Source organism: Schistocerca cancellata, chromosome 9, assembly GCF_023864275.1.
Source record: "Schistocerca cancellata isolate TAMUIC-IGC-003103 chromosome 9, iqSchCanc2.1, whole genome shotgun sequence".
Lineage (NCBI taxonomy): Eukaryota > Metazoa > Arthropoda > Insecta > Orthoptera > Acrididae > Schistocerca > Schistocerca cancellata.
In genome coordinates this window covers 308815127-308835946 of record NC_064634.1, presented here as the reverse complement: position 1 = coordinate 308835946, position 20820 = coordinate 308815127, and the positions used below count along the sequence as shown (strand labels likewise).

The following is a 20820-nucleotide window of genomic DNA, read 5'->3' as shown; positions in this document are numbered from 1 at the left end:
TTTGTACAGAAGCAGATGGCAGTTAGAAGAGTCGAGGGGCACGAAAGGGAAGCAGTGGTTGGGAAGGGTTGTAACCTATCCACGATATTATTCAATCTGTATATTGAGCAAGCAGTAAAGGAAACAAAAAAAACAATCGGTGTAGGAATTAAAATCCATGGAGAAGAAATAATAACTTTGAGGTTCGCTGATGACATTGTAATTCTGTCAGAGACAGCAAAGGACCCGGAAGAGCAGCTGAACGTAATGGACAGCGCCTTGAAAGGAGGATATAAGATGAACATCAACAAAAGTAAAACGAGGATGATGGAATGTTGTCGAATTAAAACGGGTGATGCTGAGGGTATTAGATTAGGAAATGAGACCATTAAAGTAGTAAATGAGTTTTGCTATTTGGGGAGCAAAATAACTGATGACGGTCGAAGGAGAGAGGCTATAAAATGTAGACTGGCAATGGCAAGGAAAGCGTTTCTGAAGAAGAGTAATTTGTTGACATCGAGTATAGATTAAAGTGTCAGGAAGTCTTTTCTGAAAGTATTTGTATGGAGTGTAACCATGTATAGAAGTGAAACGTGGACGATAAATAGTTTAGACAAAAAAAGAGTAGAAGCTTTCGAAATGTGGTGCAACAGAAGAATGCTGAAGATTAGATGGGTATATCACATAACTGATGTGGAGGTATTGAATAGAATTGGGGAGATGAGAAATTTGTGGCACAACTTGACTAGAAGAAGGGATAGGTTGGTAGGACATATTCTGAGGCAGCAAGAGATCACCAATTTAGTATTGGAGGGCAGCGTGGAGGGTAAAAATCGTAGAGGGAGACCAAGAGATGAATACATTAAACAGATTCAGAGGGGTGCAGGTTGCATTAGGTACTGGGAGATGAAGTAGCTTGCACAGGATAGAGTAGCATGGAGAGCTGCGTGAAACCAGTCTCTGGACTGAAGACCACAACAACAACAGTGTCATCAGCAAACAGAAATATTTTAGAGTTACTCGTTATACTAGGGGGCATATCATTTATATAAATAAGGAACAGAAGTGGCCCCAACACAGATCCCCGGGGCTCCCCCCACTTAACTGTACCCCACGCAGACCTCACATCATAGTTATTCTCAACATTGTGAATAATGACCTTTTGTGGCTGTTGCTAAAGTAAGAGGTGAACCAATTGTGAGCTACTCCCCGTATTCTATAATGGTCCAGCTTCTGGAGCAATATTTTGTGATCAACGCAATCAGACGCCTTAGTTAAGTCAAAAAATATGCCTAGCGTTTGAAACCTTTTGTTTAAACCATCCAATACCTCGTACAGAAAAGAGAATATAGCATTTCCAGTCGTTAAACGACTTCTAAAGCCAAACTGTACATTTGGTACCAAATCGTGTGATATAAAATGATCAATTATCCTTACAGAAACAGCATTTTCAATAACTTTAGCAAGCACTGTTGGCACAGAAATAGGCGTAAAATTGTCTGCATTATCCCTTTCTCCCTTTTTATCAAGCGGATTTACTAATGAGCACTTTAACTGTTCATTAAACTGCCAATTCCTAAATGAAAAATTACAGTTGTGGCTAAAAACAGGGCTAACATGTGCAGCACAGTACATTAATATTCTGCTAGACACTCCATTGTATGCATGAGAGTCCTTAGCCTTCAGTGACCCTTGTCTGTACCACAGAGGATTATTTCAGACATTAAACTCGAAGAGGCATTTGATAAGAAAGTCATGATTCCCTGTAGAAAGTAAATTTTTATTTAATTCACCAGCAATGCTCAGAAAATGAATGTTAAATACTGTACACATGTATGATTTGTCAGTAACAGAAATATTTCTGCTGCTACCAGACACTTCCTTCACAACTGACAACACTGTTTTAATTTTATCCTCTGATTTAGCTATTCTATTTGCATACCACATACTCTTTGCCTTCCTAATAAAATTTTTAAGCACCTTACAGTACTGTTTTTAATAGGCTACTGGAGCTTGATTGTGACTACGTCTAACATTTTGATATAATTCCCACTTTATTCTGCTTGATATCCTTATCCTTCTAGTCAGCCACCCTGGCTGCCTGTTACTGCTAGTACCCCATTTAGAACGTTCTAATGGAAAGCAACTCTAAAAGAGCACGAGAAATATGTTAAGGGAAGCATTATATTTATCATCTATGTTATTGGTACTATAAACATCCTGCCACTTTCGTTCCCTGACAAGGTTTAAAAAACTCTCTATTGCTGTTGGAGTAACTTTCCAACGTAGTTTTCAATTATATGTGACATTTGTTTGAGTACAAAAGCCTTTTAGTGTTAAACTTTGTGCATCATGGTCTGAAAATCCATTCACCGTTTTCCTAACAGCCTGCCTATCTAGTAATGAAGAATGAATAAAAATATCGTCTATGGCTCTGCTACTGTTCCCCTGCACCCTAGTTGGAAAAAACACAGTCTGCCTCAGATCAGATGAATTTAGGAGATTTACCAACATCCTCTTCCTTGCACCATCGTATAAAAAATTTATATTGAAGTCACCACATATAACTAATTTATGAAACTTCCTACAAAGTGAATTAAGAATTCTCTCTAGCCTGAGCAGATATGCTCTGAAGTCAGTTAGGGGACCTATAAACAACAACAATTAGAAATTTAGTTTCACTAAATTCAACTGCCCCTGCACAACTTTCAAATATCTGTTCAGTGCAGTGTCGTGATACGTGATATGGACTCAAATGGAATACTGTTTTTTACGTAGATAGCCACTCCCCCACCCTGCAAGGAACTCCTTGAAAAACATCCACCTGATCTGTATCCTGATAAAGGAAGCCTATGAATTGTCTAATAGGTGGTGCTTAGATATACCAATAATTTCAGAGTCAACATCTATAAGCAGTTCACTAACTTCATCTCTAATACCTCTTATATTTTGATGAAATATGCTAATTCCTTGTCTACTTGGAAACATGACGTCCTCTGAAGGTGAGCCCTTAGTGGGACTTCCTTTGAGCAGGTATACCTATCAGCTGCCTTCAGTCTAAGAAAGGTGCAGCTCTATCACCAACTACTACAGGAATATTTCCATGAGTGACACCACCACCACCCACTAGACTGTCACCTATAAGCTTTGCCAGCCTCCCCACACCTATTGAGGAGCAGCCAATGCCTAGTGAAGCCCGATCTACTGATAGACCCACCTGGCACCACTGACATGTGACCCATGCCCTCTGCCATCAGCGCCCTCTCCAGCCCCATGTTAACGCGCCTAACAACTGCATTAAAATGAGACCGATCATGACACTGAAACAGTTGCACGAAACGCACATTAGTGCCACTAGTTTCAGTAGCTATTTTTACCAATCACCATCTACATCATATTCCCCGTCCCTATCAAGACTGTTCCCTACTCCACCCACTAACTCTGCCTGATCTTCCTTCGTAAAAATCCTACATCCTCCCCTATGCTGTCAGTCACCTGAGACAACCCTGCACTAGGCTTCACAATGCTAGTGACCTGGTACTCGCTGCCCAACATTTCCTGCAACTGCTGGCCCACATCTATACCGTGCGAACTTCCAGCAGCAGAACCTTCTTCTTTCTGTTAGACTTTGCAACTAACCTAGGCCTCCTAATTGCTCAGGACTGCTACATGTTCCCTACATCTACAGCTAGAAGAGGCCCCTCTCCACTCAACTCTGACAGTTGGTAAAATCTATTGCATATCCGCGAAGATAACTGAATACCTCCTCCTCCTAGCTGCCTTCTTGCCAAATGCCAGTTCCCATTCACCGCCAACCTTCACCTTCCTAACCTATCTAGATCCTCCTTAGCGCGTTGTAACTGCACCTGAAGGGCACAGATCCTACGCTCCTGCTCCTCTATCAACTAATTACTGCCGCGCGGGATTAGCCGAGCGGTCTTGGGCGCTGCAGTCATGGACTGTGCGGCTGGTCCCGGCGGAGGTTCGAGTCCTCCCTCGGGCATGGGTGTGTGTGTTTGTGCTTAGGATAATTTAGGTTAAGTAGTGTGTAGGCTTAGGGACTGATGACCTTAGCAGTTGAGTCCCATAAGATTTCACACACATTTGAACATTTGATCTAATTTCTACTACAGATTCTGCATTCCCAGGAGAGGATCTAGCCAGAATGCCCACTGGCTTCCCCACTGCATTCCCCCAATGAAAATACTTTGAACAAAATCCACACCTTAACCTACTACTCACAAACCTACTACAGAGCCCACACTTCTCACTCATGGTAAAATTTTACAGTTTCTAAAAAAAATACTATACATCTAAGTTACCTAAGTTCCGTTATTCCAGTAGAAATATTTGTAGAACTAACAATAGCGGTCTCGAATTTCTCTGTCTACTAAGAAAGCAACTACTTGTATTAATACTACTACACCACAGCTGATACCAATGACAATGATGTATGATAAATTGAGAACAACTGGATCTTTAACGCATCGGGAACATATCCGGCAAAGGAAAGTTACTAACGAGGAAACTACGTTCCTGCAATAAACATGTAGTCTGTTATTGGAAGAAATACTTTTACGAACAAGGAACAGAAAGTGGTATCAAGGCGATGGGTGTCCGGCATATTTTTCGCTGATGGCTAGAAATGAACTGCAGAGACAATTCCCAAATCGTTTGTTTGGATGCGGAGGAGATGTGTTGTGGTTGGCTCGTTCGACAGACTTTACACCTCTGGATTTTTTCTTGTGGGGATTAGTAAAAGACATTGTTTGTAAAGTCAAAGCCTGTGCATCTGTAAGTGCCGATATGATAACGAATACCACTCAATCCATGATAAGAAGATTGCAGCATTTCATTGATACCAATGGTCATCACTTCAAACACTTTCTGCAAATGGACGTTCGTGCCACCTTTGTGACCTTAATTGAACTTCTAAGACCTTACTGTTAGACATCATTGGATTCGAATCGATAGCTGCTCTCAATAAATAAGTACCAAACTATAGCATCCCATTTAAAAAAACAAAACAAAAAAAACCATACAAAGTGGACCTTCATATCTCTGAAGCGACTCCACCCAGCACCAAAAAACCAATGTCATATTATAGCCACCGTTGTCCCATGCAACCTTTGTCCCACAAACTTTTCAGCTCCTATCATACTTTCGGAGTTATTCTTGGTGGCAGCAGTTAATGACTCACCCGTTATATGTATAACGGAGTATGTTCTGGTTTTCCTACAATCCGCACTAGATACTAGCTGCAATGAAAGCTCCGTCAGTTAATCGTTAGATAAAGGATGATTTTTTCCACCGCATACAGACTATAAGGATTGATCGATGGGAGGATACGGGACAAAAAAAAGTCTAATGAGCCTATGTCCAAAAAGGTTGGTTTCCACGGTAGTGACCATTTATTCAATCATGCGTTGTTACAGAGACTGCGATCTAATACGCTCTACACCATGCAGCTACAGTTACAGTTACAGTTACAGTTCCTCATGTGCCATGCCCTAGCGCCCTCTCCTGCCATAGTAATTATTAATGGTGTCTCCGATCCACTTTTCTTGCTGACTCACCTTGTAGTGGACATGATACAGCGTTGTACAGAATGCTTCCGTATTCGAATCGAGAACTTGCCGACATGGTTTTAATTTAGGGAAAGGCAAATGGCAAAAGGCGGCGGGGAGCAGGGTTGTATCAGGAGACCTGACCCCACCGACAACAACCGCAGCATCCCGTGTTAGCAAAATTGTTTCGCCGTTTGTCTGGCGCAGGGTCATTTCAGGTATCAGCAAATCAGGAAGGACGTACCGGAGATGCTCGGACACCAGACTTGGAGAAAAATGTGATTAACGCCGCGGAAGACGACCGCCGTGTCAGTACCAGTCAGTTCGCTCGCCGGTCTAGAGTAAGCCAGACGACCGTGTGGAACATTCACCATGACAGTTGTTACTCCACCTATCACTTACAGCGTGTGCAGGGCTTACTAGCGACAAGCTGGAGGATTTATGTCACTGGTTTCTTCATCAGGCGACCACGATCTCGGGGTGCCATAGTATGCAGAACCCCCATGGTATGGTAACAGTGAACCATCAGCATCGGTGCAGCCGGAATTTGTGGGCCAGGATAACTGGCGACCGTATTTTGGGACCAGTCTTCTTCCCACGTCGCCTAACAGGCCGTAACTGTCGGCGTTCCTTATGAGTGATATTGCCTTCCCTACTGGAAGAAGTGCCACTGATGATTATAAGCGTTATGAGGCTGCTACATGATGGTGTTGCAGCCCACTTCGCCATTAACGTCTGGACGCATCTCAATCGTGTCTTCCCTGGTCGACAGATCAGATGAGGGGGTCCAGTTGCATGGTCTGGTCGTTCACCGGATTTCTGGTTGTGGGGCCATCTGAGAAGTATCGTGTACGCAGAGCCCATTCCAGATGTGGAGACACTGGAGCAGCACATTCATGCTGCCTTTGACACTGTTCGGATGCAGCCAGGCCGAATTGATCGTATGAGACAGAACATGCTGCGGCGCGTACACGCATTCGTTGAGGCACGTGCAAACCATTTTCTATATGTACTGTATCTGTTGGTGCATGGTACAGCGCGTATTAGACCGCAGTCTCTGTAACAAAGTACGATTCAATAAATGGTCTCTAGTGTTGAAACGCATTTCCTGACGTAAGTTCATTAGACTATTTTTGTTCCGTATCCCCTCATCGATCAGTCCCTAGAGTTTGTACACGGTGGAGAAAAATGAACCAGTATAAATACATAGTGTATGTCGCTAAGGCAGTAAAGCCACATTTGAAGCAGAGTAAGGTCTCGGTAACATCCGGTTACCATATGTATCCCCGACAGCTGACAGCGCTACACTTCGAGCTGCGAGGTGCTGTACGTAAGCTCAGAAGAGACGACGGGGCGCCGGACGGCATTCCGTTGTATACTGTTGGCACGCCTATTCCGGCAGCGAGGTGTTTTGTTTACATTAGTTGGGCAGATCCTGGGAAGTGAAGACGCGTCCAGGATGGCACAATTTCCCTGTCACCACCACAGGTTAGGCCCCAGAGGCTCCCAACTCGTTCCTACGACTCCACATCAGTAGGTGAGTCTGAGATGCAGCAAGCACTTTGCATGCTGGTTTCATCAATAATTATATTTATCATTATGAGTGGAAAATCGGTGTAATTCGTTATTGATATTGTAACACGAGTCACTGGTAGTAGGGTCTCTCTTTATCAGTCTGATTCTGGGGTGCATGCATAGACCAATGAGCCAAAACTTTATGACTACCTGTTTAATAGTGTGTTCGTCCACTTTTCAAAACAGTACAGCAGGGATTCTGCTTGGCATGGATTCTGCAAGTCCTTGGTAGGTTTCCAGAAGTATACAGCGCCAAATGTCTACTGACAGATCACTAAATTCCCGCACATTAAGTTTTCTGACTTCTTTTGAAGGCTCTACGCAGTATGGGATTTAACATCTGAGGTCATCAGTCTCCTAGAACTTAGAACTACTTAAACCTAACTAACCTAAGGACATCACACACATCCATGCCCGAGGCAGGATTAGAACCTGCGACCGTAGCGGTCGCGCGGTTCCAGACTGTAGCACCTAGAACCGCTCGGCCACACCCGGCCGGCGCACTTCTTTTGAAGTTTGGCATCTGCCACTTGTAGAAAGTGCAGGCCACAGGAAACAAAGTGTAGCCTCGTAGCGGCTGTAAATTTCTCGCTCCCAGTTGCGAGGCTATGAACATTGGTGGGAAAACATGCGGTTTGCATAAAGATGTGTGACGTCAGATAACAGCACTGAAATTGATGCTTTTGGTAGTAGGGGAGAGTTTCATGTTTTCATTGAGGGCTGGAACTGACGCGCTATTTGCCTCTGTTGGAGGGAATCCTCGTGATTGGGCCGTAGTGGTCCGTAATTTTGTAATTGGCGACTGGCACCTTTTGCCGGCAAGGAAGCAAGACAGGCACTTGCCGGTGGGATGAGTCAGTTTCTGGTTGGACTTGCCGGTGGGACGCGGCAGTGTCTGGTTCAATTCGGCGGCAGGTCGTAGGAGTGTCCATTTCGACTTGCCGGTAGAACGTGAAATTGTCCAGTTCGACTCGGTGGTAGTACGCGAGAGCGTCCGATTCGACATTCTGCTATGATGTGAGGGTGTCCTGATTGTCTTGGTATAGTAGCTCCATAGAGGCTGCCACGTCTTGGAGTCCCGGAGAGGTGCTGAGGACTCCGTCTTTGCAAAGGGGCCAGAGCGTACGCGGCGCACAGTTCGGCGCAGCCGAGTCGTCCTTACAGTGAACATAATTCGTAGTGCTGGAAAAGTAGTTCAACTTAATTTCACCCTTGTGGAGTCCATGATGATGGCCTATCTCACCTTCTTTTGTACTGATAATGAATGAGTGGATTTGTGAGTTTTTAGTCATCAATCAGCAGTCACTGTTCCGATCGAGAATTGCAGGGTTAAATGGTTTTCACTTATCGTGAACATCGAGAGAGAGAGAGTAAATCCTTAAGAGCGGGGTGACTCTGTTTCTCACTTAATGTTCATGAAAATTAGGATAGATATAATTGTCACAGGTTTTTTATTATTCATTTTCTTTGTTAATTCCTGACTTGTGTTTATAAATTAGAGGGAGTATTGAATTTAATCTTCCTCTCTGTTCGATACTTTCACTTACTTTAGGTTGTAGACTTTCAGTCTGTGTTCATGAAGGTATTAGCCATCACTTTAAAATCATACTCCAGTCAGATAATGTTAGTCAGAGGGAGATATTTCTTTTTTTTTTTTTTTGGTTTTTTGCAATTTCTCCATTGTAAGAACTATGCCTGGGGTCATAATTCTCGCGTCATACATTTCAATTTTCGCACAAACATTTTGAGGTCAGTTCTTAAAGAGGTGGCCTACCCACAATTAGTTTTGCAGGGTTAAGGGAAATTCTATACTGTGGGGTTTTACAAGTTAAACATATTCTTTTTTAAGTGATGCTGTAATCAGCTAATCCAAAAGAAACGCCAATTTACCTTCAGTAGCATCAGTATCCTCACATCAGAAAAGTCAACAACTTATAAACTCGTCATGAGCATTTGAAAGACTGTACGCTGCAGACGTAATAGAGTGTATTTCCATTGACAGCTTCTCAACCATCCAAGGGACTATCAGTCATTATTGTTCTATCTATGTACTGCTTAATATTTAACATATACAAGTCATCATACAACCAATGTCACCTCTTACGACAGGCAGGGATACCTCGGGCTTATTCTAACCCCCAGCCCTGCTCAGGGGCATGGGCTAAGAAGTGCTGTTCTGTGTGTGTGACGTAGTTCACCCACAGCTTGACCTTCTTGTTGAAATGCTGGAATGGCGGGGGCGCCGTCCAGAAGCCCTTGACCATTGCGTCGATCCGGGAGAGGCAGGTGGACAGCTCCTGAGGCGACGTGGAGATGGCCGCCAGCCGCTCAATCAGGAGTTCGTGGGCGTGCTACATCTGCTGGAGCGGTAACAACACCTTTGCAGAGACATCCACCATTTCATGCAGGAATGAACGTGGCAGGAAGTATACTTCAAAGCAGAAGAACACACGCCAAAACACCTTCTACCCGAGCACACACGTGAGGCACTGATTCGAAAAAGACACCTTGCCGCCAACTGATGTGTCTGCCAAAGGCGGCGCAGGAAAGATACCCAAGTATAAAATGAATGTTAAGTTCATTGCATCAGGAGTTAGTTTGGAACACAATAACTGAAAGCAAGTCACTTTTTGAATATTGGAAGAACAGTAATAATATCTGATAGCTGAAGGCTTAAAGATGTCACTGTAAATTGAAAGTTCCATAATCCGACGCTCCTACACTAAGCATGAAAACAATCATAGGCGAAGGGGGATATGCGAGGAGCAAAAAATGAAAGTCCTTAAGGGGTGCACAAAAGTTTAAAACAGGCGTAATGCTGATGAAAAACGAAGCGGCCACGAATTTGTAGATCCATAGCTGACAACCTCTGTGGTTCCAGAGTGAAATCCCGATAGTGGGAATTTTTCGCAACTGGCACCTGGCTCAGGGGACTAGCTTTGAGTGCTCCCTGATCGTAGCCCTGGCGCCAAAATAGTGCAGGTACTACCTTCGGGCACACGACCCACAGAGGAGATGAGGCCCACAGCCAGTGGCCTCTGACAGCCCTTATGTTGCCACCTGGTCGACTGTACGACTGTAGTACAGCTACTGCTTGTGTGTCATCTGAAGAGCTGTCTCCTGCGAGGTTTGTGCCTGCATAACCCATCTGTGCTGTCGGTTGCTGGCTTGCATAGGTGCAACATCTCGATACAGCAGCCAGATTCCATTTGTCACTGTCGTACGGGCTCAGCATCTGGCACGATGATAGTGGGTACACAACACAATCGCCTCTGCTTTGCATCATAGGCGGTTATTTTGTAAGGTATATGGCCGGCCCTATCTTTTGACAAGATAAGGCGCAACTGCATGTCGTCCACAGTGTCTTGATCTACCACGACACAGACGGTGTTGGCCTGTTGCCCGCGCCAGCACGTCCTCTGGGTCTCTCGCCATTGGAAACATCGGGTGATGGATTTCTCAATATCAGTCACCAGCCGCAACGTCTGACGAAATTTAGCGTAGGGTTGAATGGGCGCAGAACGGCGTAGAGGTAGGGGTGTAAATGTGGAAGCGTGTGGGTAATGTGGAAACGTCTAGTATCTGGCCTGCAGAGTGTTGCACTCTAGCGGGGCAGCCAGAAATTGTTGTAATTGTTACTGTTTGTCAAGGTAGAAGGTTAGCAGTGAGTTGAGCAACAGACGCCGTGACAGTGATGAAATTCACGTTCGCGCATTTTGTAAACCTTTTTCGAGGTAAGTTGTGGTACTATATTTCTCTACATACTTTGTAGTTATCTCTCTTTAGGTCTGAAAGCTTATAAAGGGAGGTGCATAGAAGGTTTTAGCAGTCCTTTGTCAACCTTAAATGGATAGTTGCTTAATGTAATTACCGAAATTTAAAATGGCCACTGTGTAGGTAATGTGGAAGCGTACATACGATGGCATTGTGGAAACGTTTCCACAATACCAACATCAAATACATTACTTCTAATTCGTTTTGCGTCTATTTCTAAGGGTTAAGAAGAACAGTAAAAGCTTTCAGTGTACCTCAGACGACACTTCAAAGGTTTGTGCATAGTGATATGTCACCTGAAGAATGTGTTTGTTTGAGACTTGGACGTAACCCTGTACTGCCTGATGCTATTGAGAAACAGTTGGTACAGTATCTCGTTGAAATGGATAATCGCTTCTATGACCTTACCAGCTAGCGGAATCATATCAGCTAGCGGAAAGAAATAATATTAATCATCCTTTTACTTCAAATGCAGCAGGTTGAGCTTGGTTTGACCTTTTTCTTAGACGACACAGAAACAAACTCACAATCCACAAACCTATGGGGACCTCATTCTCGACAGCAAACGGGTTCAACAAAGAATCTGTAGACAAGTTTTTTGACATTTTGGAAGGTGAGTACAGTAAACATTCCTACAGTGCTCAAAAATGATCAAATGTGTGTGAAATCTTATGCGACTTAACTGCTAAGGTTATCAGTCCCTAAGCTTACACACTACTTAACCTAAATTATCCTAAGGACAAACACACACATCCATGCCCGAGGGAGAACTCGAACCTCCGCCGGGACCAGCCGCACCCTATAGTGCTGATCATGTGTACAATGTAGACGAGACTGGGCTGAGCAGAGTACCACGTTTGTGTCTCCACAAGGTATCACGCCAATCCCTCCTCTAAAGAGGAAGGTTTCCAACAGAGGTCTTAAGCCAGCTTCATCAGCTGTTTTGACATCTTTGCCTTATAAAACACGCCTTGAAGACTCCTTACTGAAGGGTAAACAGAAGCTTCCTAAGGCACCTGCCAAAAGCAAGAGAAAACGTGAAGCTCCTCCCAGAAAACCATGCAAAAAACAGCTTAAGTTATCTGAGGATTCAGATGAAGAGCCCAGTGCACCAACTGTCTCTTCAGGCGGGTCAGATTTGGATCTCCCAGTTGGGGAAGAAAAACCTACTGAAGAAGATGCCATTTGTATTTTTTGTGGAGGCGCATTTTCCAAAGACGTACTGGGAGAAATGTGGATTAGGTGTGTAGTGTGTGAGGAGTGGAGTCATTATTTGCGTGCCAGAATTGAAGAAGATATTTACACATGCGATTTTTGCAAGTGAAGCATTTTTCTGTTACAGTTGCGTTTAAAAATATTTTTGTCTAATTTAAATTTAATATAAACTGAAATAGTTTCTAACATTTTTAATAGTTTTCGTTTCAAGTAGTCAGTTTCCCACAATTTTAAGGCGTTTCCACATTACCCGCACTTCATGAAAAATTAATGAGTTGTGCGAGCAGAAAATGTTTTTTAATTTTTAAGATATTTAGTTTTTGTATTTCATAATATTACATTCATTGCTAAAACATTATGAACTAGCTTTGGCTAATTTTTGAAGCTGAAAGAGAAGTAAACATTTCTTTCATACAGCAAAAACAAACTGGGTTTCCACATTTACACCCCTACCTCTACCTGTATGTCAGTCAAGCTTTGTTCGGCTCGATGCTCTGCAGGGTTAGCACCCTGTTGCTGCCAGCTCTATGCATTAAATCACCCCGTCATCCCTATATTCCCCAAAAATCACCCACAAATGTGAACATGTATCCTTCCTCCTATACTTTATACGCACAATACGTAAAACATCCTTCGGGGAACTGCAGTTTTATGGTAAAATACTTGACACGCATGTCCCTCCCGCTGCCGGCAGGTGCGCGACTTCGACTGGGACTCTGAGACGCAGGGCGCGGTGCTGAGCTCGTTCTTCCTGGGCTACCTGCTGACGCAGGTGCTGGGCGGCTGGCTGGCGGCGCGCGTCGGCGGCCAGCGCGTCTACTGCATCGGCATCGCCACCACGGCGCTGCTCACGCTCGTCACGCCGCCGCTCGCCTCGGCCAGCCTCTACCTGCTCATCGCCGTCCGCGTCGTCGAGGGGCTCTTCGAGGTGAGTGCCCGCACCTGTCCTGCGTACTGCCGCTCTCGCTGCTGATGCCGTGGCCTGCAGTCCCAAGGCTGCTTTCGTCCACCTCTGCGTGCTAGTCTGCCCTGGGACGACCTCTTTGTTGCTCCGTAACTTTAGCTGCGACAAGTCGGAGCTTCGTTGCCAATGCTACTATTTGTTGTTGGTAGGTTATGAGCGACCTTGAGTTGCAGGGGAGGCGAGGTAGAGACATCAATTTGGCAAGGTTTACGAGTTACAGAGCTCGGTTTGGCACTAGAGTGTCCTCTCTGTGCAATGCACTCCACGTGCGTGAATTGTCAGGGACGTTCTCCCAATGGTCTGTATATACTGTACTCCCCTCCCTTCCCCCCACCCCACCCCCAGCCCCCAAATAAGGGAGTATTTCAGCGCTGCAAAATTATTAGCTAAGAGAAGGAAATTTGTCTACGGTGGCACTGGTACTTTGACAACCTACTCAGTTCAATGCTCAAACACAGAATTACAACGGATGAACTAAAAGAAGCAAATGAAGAGAATCTGGCGCCTGCAACAGCTGGAGAAGTGAGAACTGTTCTGAAGCGACTGAAGAGCAACAAGCAGCCGGAACAGACAAAATCCCTGCAGAATAACTAAAGCAGGGTGGTCATAAACTGGAACATTCCTCTAAACAGTGATGATGGTCTGAGAATAAGACTGTTCGATTCAGTATTGGTACCTCCTCATTAGCTACTAGACCCGTCTCTCTAATCTTCAACATTCTTCTGCAGCACCGCATTTCAAAAGCTTCTATTCTTGTTTATCTGATAATGCGTATTCTCCAAGTTTCATTTCTGTAAAAGGCTACATTCCTGACAAATACCTTTAGGAATCACTTCCTCACGATTATATTTGTTTATGTTGGTGACTGAAAATCCATGAAGTCGAGATATTACATCATGGATTTCCAGCCCCCAACATAAACAAAAATTTACAACAGATCGCGTGTCTCCTGGGTGACAATGTCGAAAAACTTTATTTAAATTTATCAAAGAATGGAAACTCCAGGTATGAATATCAAAAATGTAGAAAAATACAGATCACCAGTGTTGTGCACATAGTTCCGTGTAGGCAGCGCGTACACAACTTTCCCACTAGAGCGCGCCCCGCTAAGCACAACAACACAGGCGCAGCGCTCGTCCGTCTCCACACTACGAGATGGTGCTGCCTTAGAGACGGACCAAATTCTGCTTCCGCCGATACGCGCATTAATATGTAACTCAGCCAATGAGATTACTGCTAACGTAGAACCTTTTCTCCTCGCGGATCACACTCACGCAGTGATACCTGAACGCGCGAGGTATTATAACAAGTGTACAGACCTCCGATTAGTCAGTCTGCATTAGTCTGCATTAGTCTGTAGTCAAGTTTCAGTCTGCACCTAATAAGATTATCATATTCCTGTACATAGCCATGAAGAGAAATGTATAGACACTTTGTCAAGTATCAGAGATATGTGAGAATAAGATGAACGTACCAAGACCAAAGAAACTTCAGATTGTCAATTGTAAATAGTATCCAGAATCAAGTTAAGTAAGGTTTATGATTGTTATTATTTTAATAAATGTGTGTGAAAATTAATCAAGTTCTGTTTAAAGTTGGTCACCGTCAATCTGCTACTCTAAACGTGCAAGTGGCATTTCTATCTTCTGACCTAATGGCAGAGGATAAACACGCCACGATAAGACCACGAGACATATTGCTGACAGTCGCCTACTTCGTTAGAGCGACAAGTCAAATAATCTGATGGTGTGTGTACCGAAGGTCTTACAGTACGCACACCACAACCAGTTACTGTAAAGGTAACGCACTAGGTTCCAGACAGGCACAATTAAAAGACACTTACACGTAAGTTTTCGCCTTCAGCCTTCATCGGGAAAAAACAAAGCAAGGACACTTCTTGCACACATACAGGCTCTGGCTGCCGGGGTTGGCGAACATATGTGCATGTGGTGTGCTTCCTTGTATGAATGATGGTGTGTTTTTTTTCTGACGAAGCTTGAGGCCGAAAGCTTATGTGTAATTGTCTTTTAATTATGCTTCTCTGCAACTTATCTCTATGGTTGGTAGCAATCTACCTTCTCTTACAGCGCTGGTTTAAATTTATACTCGATGTCAATAAATTTATCTTTTTCAAAAATGCTTCCCTTGCTACAGCGAGCTAGCATTTTATATTCCCCATACATCGAGTATCACGAGTTATTTTGCCGCTAAAATAGCAAAACTCGTTTACTACTTTTGGTACCTCATTTCCTAAGCTAATCCACAAAGTGTCGCCTCTCAGTTCGACTACATTCCAATACGCTAGTTTTTCTGTTGTTGGCGATTATCTTATGAATTATTTTCAGTAACTATCCATTCCGTTGAACTGCTCTTCAAACTGCTTTGCCGTGCCTAACAGAATTATAATTTCATCGCAAAATCTCAAACTTAATATTTCTTCTGTCTCGACTATAATTTCTTTTCTAACTGTCTTCATCGTTTCCTCTAATGGTTTTGTTAATGTACGCATTGATTAACATCGGGAATAACTACAACTCTGTCTCATTCCCGTCTGAACAACTGTTTCTCTTTCATGCCCTCCGACTCTTACAGCTGCAGTCTGGGTTCTGCACAAGCAGTATGTAACTTTCGCTCCCTGTATTTGATCCTGATACCTTCAGAATTTCAAACAATGTATTGCAGTCAACGATTCGAAAAGGCTTCTCCAAGTATGCAAACGTTATAATGTAGGTCTGCCTTTCTTTCACTTATCTTGAAGACGACTTTGAGTTCCGTAGAAATGTAGGAACATCGGAGGCAATGCTCACCCTACGACTTCGTAGTCGTCTTCTAGCAGTTTTTCTGTTCCTCTGTAAATTAATAGTGAGAGTATCTCGCAACCATGACTTATTAAGCAGAAGATTCGCCTGTCAGCGCCTGCCGTCTTCTAAATTGAAATTATCGCATTCTTCCTGAAGTATGAGAATATATCTCGCATACCTGGTGGAATAGTTCTGTCACGGTTGTCTCTACGAAAGATCTGAATAATTCTCGTGATATGTTATGCATACACGACATTATTTCATTGTTCTTGTTCGGCAGGCGGTAGGTTCCAGAGCAAAATTTTCACTCAGGATCAGAATAATTGCTGATTTTAAATTTCTTGGCGGATTAAAACTGTGTGCCGTGTCGGGACTAAGCAAGAACCAATGCTTTTGCAGGCAAATGCTCTATCAACTGAGCTATCCAAGCACGAGACATTGTTCCACTTGCGCCATACACTGAATTGCAGCTGTAAGGACGGATAATGGGTCGTGATCGGAATGGAGCACTTGCCTGTGGAAGGATAAGGTCCCTGGTTCGAGTCCCAATATGGAAAACAATTTTATGCGGAGAAGATTCGAGCGGTATGTTGATAGGACAGTTCCTGAGAAGCCAAGCTGTCGGTAATTTCGTAATGGCAGCAAGTGTGCGGGGTAAAATACTAAAGGGAGACCGAGGCTTGAACGTGGCCTTAGGTTGCAGCTGTTGCAGAGATAGACCATTGTGCAGAGTTGTACAGATGCAGTCTTGGGAGACTACAGCACGAACCCACTGTGGTTGCTGTAGCGAGGCCAGTGCCGCATGCTGCGCGTGTGCACCGACTGACCGCCCACGTACTCACCCGGCCGCTCGCCTCCCGCGTGCCCGCAGGGCGTGACGTACCCGTGCATCCACGCGGTGTGGGCGCGCTGGGCGCCGCCGCTGGAGCGCAGCCGCATGGCGACGCTGGCGTTCTCGGGCAGCTACGTGGGCACCGTCGTCTCCATGCCCGTCTGCGGGCTGCTCGCCAAGGAGGTCGGCTGGCAGTCCATCTTCTACGTCTTCGGTGAGTACGGCAGTCCCATGTACAGCTTACAATCAAACAGCGGCTCCTCTGCCACGCCTGCACACCTCTACTGCTAAAGTGCGACATTAGACAACATCCGGCGTAGCCTGTTTCTTAATGCAGGTTAGTAAGTGTTACCTTTTTAGAGGATTAAATGGCCCTGATCTTCTATTTAGAGTATTGTAAAATATTCCTACTCAGGAAGGATACGACATTATTCGATGTTATTGCAGAAAAAGAGGTTGGACCGCAAAGATGAAGAAGTTAAGATCTAAGAAGAAAACAATATAGAAATAACGATGGAGTAGGTGAAAACACCACTGTGTAAAGCGAAAGTAAGGAAGGTCCTAGGATCAGCAAATATACGAGTGTAACTTCTGAAATATGGAGGAATTGTAGTGATAAAATACCTATAGAACCTTTTTGGGAAAAGAGAGGTGGCTGTAGATCTCCCCATGGGATGGAATTTCTCACATATCTCCTAGATATGTAAAGAAGGTGATCAGCAGTATGCATCCGCCAGTGATGAAGGGACAAGAGGGGACACCTATCCCCTCCTAGAATTCCGGTACTGGCCTTGTATTCATTTAAGAATTCTAGCACTGGTTGCTGCGACTCTATTAACCTAGAGATTTAAGGCTGGCCGGCCGGAGTGGCCGAGCGCTTCTAGGCGCTACAGTCTGGAACCGCGCGACCGCTACCGTCGCAGGTTCGAATCCTGCCTCGGGCATCGATGTGTGTGATGTCCTTAGGTTTAAGTAGTTCTAAGTTCTAGGGCCGGCCGAAGCGGCCGAGCGGTTCTAGGCGCTACAGTTTGGAACTGCGCGACCGCTACGGTCGCAGGTTTGAATCCTGCTTTGGGCATGGATGTGTGTGATGTCCTTAGGTTAGTTAGGTTTAAGTAGATCTAAGTTCTAGGGGACTGTTGACCTCAGCAGTTAAGTCCCATAGTGCTCAGAGCCATTTGAACCATTTTTCGCTATCACAGTCAATTTTGTTCTTGATTTTCAGGTGTCACGATCTTCACGGGAAATTCACTCATAGGGATACAAATTCTTCAGTCCAAGTTGCATGACTACACAATAATGTGAAAAACCGAAGAGCATGTCATGGTTCTGTTCCAAACTCATAAAAGTGAAGTGTATCGACCAACTAGAGGGCGGTTTTGGGGGGTTTCTCACTTGACACAACTCAATATTAAGACATAAAAAGCAAACATAAAGATGAGACAAAAGATCTTTGCATATTCTGCTGAAATATGGTCAACTATAATCGTTTGAGATACAATAAGTATTTCACACTCTCTGCCAATTTACTCCTTTGAGCACGATACGTTTCAAAACGCATTGAATCAGTTACATAAAAAAATGACAATTTCAGAATGTTGCCCCATCTTGGATGAATTTACGAGGACGCCACTGTCTACACAAACTATAGAGGAATAAATGCTGTCCCAGTAACAGCTTCTTCTCACAATTTTCAATAAGAAAATAGAAAACGCTGTGTCAACATTATGTGAAGAGCAAAGGGTTTCAGGAAAAGACGATCGAGTCTTGATAATATTCAATGTATCACACAATTATTGCGAAAATGTAGAAGTAAAGATGAAAGCGTATAGATAACCTTTGTGGACATGCAGAAAGCGAACGACAGTTTCTCTAGAGTACCATTATGGGAACTATCGAGAAGCGTTAATGTGAAAGATGAATGTATACACCTGGTTAAAATCTTATACAAGAACAGAAAAGTAATGATTATAATTGGAAACAACGTTCGCGAAGTATGTACTTGACAAAAGCCTGAAACAAGTTCGTGGAGCGTCACCTACTTTGTTTAACATTTATTTGGGGCAGACACTGAATGGATTCTGTAGGAAATGCTGCGACATGGGATAAAGAGTGGTGACGATACTATCCACTCTTTTTTATTTGCGAATGGCCAGTTAATATTCTCTCAAGACGAAGAGGATATGGGATAATAACTGAAAAGCTAAAGGGGTTTCAGAATCTCTCTGGACAAGACGGAGTGCATGTTTTTGGGACAGGATTTCGTGACAAACGACACAGAGAAAGAAGAAATAAAATGCTGCGTGAGTTATGAATATTTCGGGGCAATGATAGGTAGCTACGGTACATGTGACAAGGATTTTAAATACAGAATATCAGTGGGCAATACAGCTACTAATGTTTTGCATGGAATAATATGAAATACTAATACTTCCAAGGTTCTGGGTTGTAGTACCGGATCCAGTTCCCGATATTGCGGCGAATAACCGTTCTGCTATCATCAAGTGATGCTGATGGAATGACGCATCTGCTGCGTGCTGCCATTGTTTATGCCTCCCCGTCCAGAGTCCCCGCCCCCTCCCCCCTCCATGCTCGGTTGGTTGGGTTGGAGTTGATTTGGTGGAAGAGACCAAACAGCGAGGTCATCGGTCTCATAGGATTAAGGAAGGATGGTGAAGGAAGTCGGCCGTGCCCTCTCAAAGCAACCATTGCAGCATTTGCCTGATGTGATTTAGGAAAATCATAGAAAACCTAAATCAGGATGCCCGGACGCGGGATTGAACCATCGTCCTTCCGAATGCGAGTCCAGTGTGATAACCACTGCGCCACCTCGCTCGTTCGGTTGGTTGGGAGGGAGGGTGGTTGCTGAGGTGTGCGTGGCAGGGGAGAGTCTCAGACGCCTTCCGCTCGCCGTCCCTGTCGCATCTCACGTCCGGATATCGCCACCTGCTTCTATGGAGCTCAGTATTGGCTTCCACGCCTTGCTCAGCTGGGAGCCATATGGAAATGGACTACTTAAGTAGATGTCTGCAGTTAACGAGGCAAGATAGGGCACGAAATGAGGAGGTACGGAACCGAATGGAGATAACGTGCTCTATAACAAAAACTTTGGGAATAGAGCAATTCAGTGGTACGGGCACGTATAGCAAATAACCAGCAACAGGTGGCGAAAGATTTTAAACTAGGAGCCATCCGGAAGAAGAAGAAGAAGAAGAAGAAGAAGAGCAAGGCCGGCGATAAGACAGAAGAAATACATTGAGTACGCAGTGGAAGACAGAAATCTAGGATTGGATGATTGGAACTAAAGGGCATGTGGAGGTGGAAAGCGACTACCGTAGATGAAAAAGAAGAAGAAGCAATCGGACTGCAAACGTAATTTGCTAACATAGCGTTGTATTAAAAAGAGAAAGTGAAACAGAAAATCTAATTCGAACCCAGGTTCATAAAAAAAACAGGGAATTGTCGCCAGTCCAATCTGATTTCAGAGTAGTTATTAATAAGTGTCAAAATTCAGAAATGATATATAAACTCTTCATGATGATTAAGCGATAACAAGCTAGCAGTATGAATCACACAAACCTCTATAAAATTCCCTCCTGTTAAGCATGATCAAGTAGTAAAAACTTTCCGACTATTGTGTTTGCTAACTGACCAGCTTAATACACAAAATGTTCTTTAATGAAAATTATTAACCACTGATAAATACTCTGCCTAGAATATGGAGACCCTGAAACTGTTATGGCAACACTTTCGAAGCACTTTTCATACACTTGTGTATAGGCACCAAGGTGCATTTTGTAGCACTTACTTAAGCAAAAATACGGCAATTTAAAGCCACCCCCGTGAACCATGCACTTTGCCGTTGGTAGGCAGACTTCTGTGCCTCGGCGATACAGATAGCCGTACCGTAGGTGCAGCCACAGCGGAGGGATATCTGTTGAGAGGCCAGACAAACCTGTGGTTCTTGAAGGCAGGCAGCAACCTTAGCAATAGCTGAAGAGGCAACAGGTTAGATGACAGACTGATCTTCGTTGTAATATTAACCAAAACGATCTTGCTGTGCTGATACTGTAAACGACTGGAAGCAAGGGAAAACTACATTTCCGGGTGGGG

At 44.1% G+C, this 20820-nt stretch overlaps 1 protein-coding gene across 1 annotated transcript in view; it reads left to right on the top strand.

The window, feature by feature from the left end:
- Window positions 1-20820, top strand: part of LOC126100293 (vesicular glutamate transporter 2-like) — a 266906-nt gene that overhangs the window by 193503 nt on the left and 52583 nt on the right. Inside the window, exons 4-5 of the mRNA XM_049910900.1 lie at window positions 12805-13038; window positions 16747-16921. Coding sequence (XP_049766857.1) covers window positions 12805-13038; window positions 16747-16921 — 409 coding nt within the window. The remainder of the gene's footprint in view (window positions 1-12804; window positions 13039-16746; window positions 16922-20820) is intronic.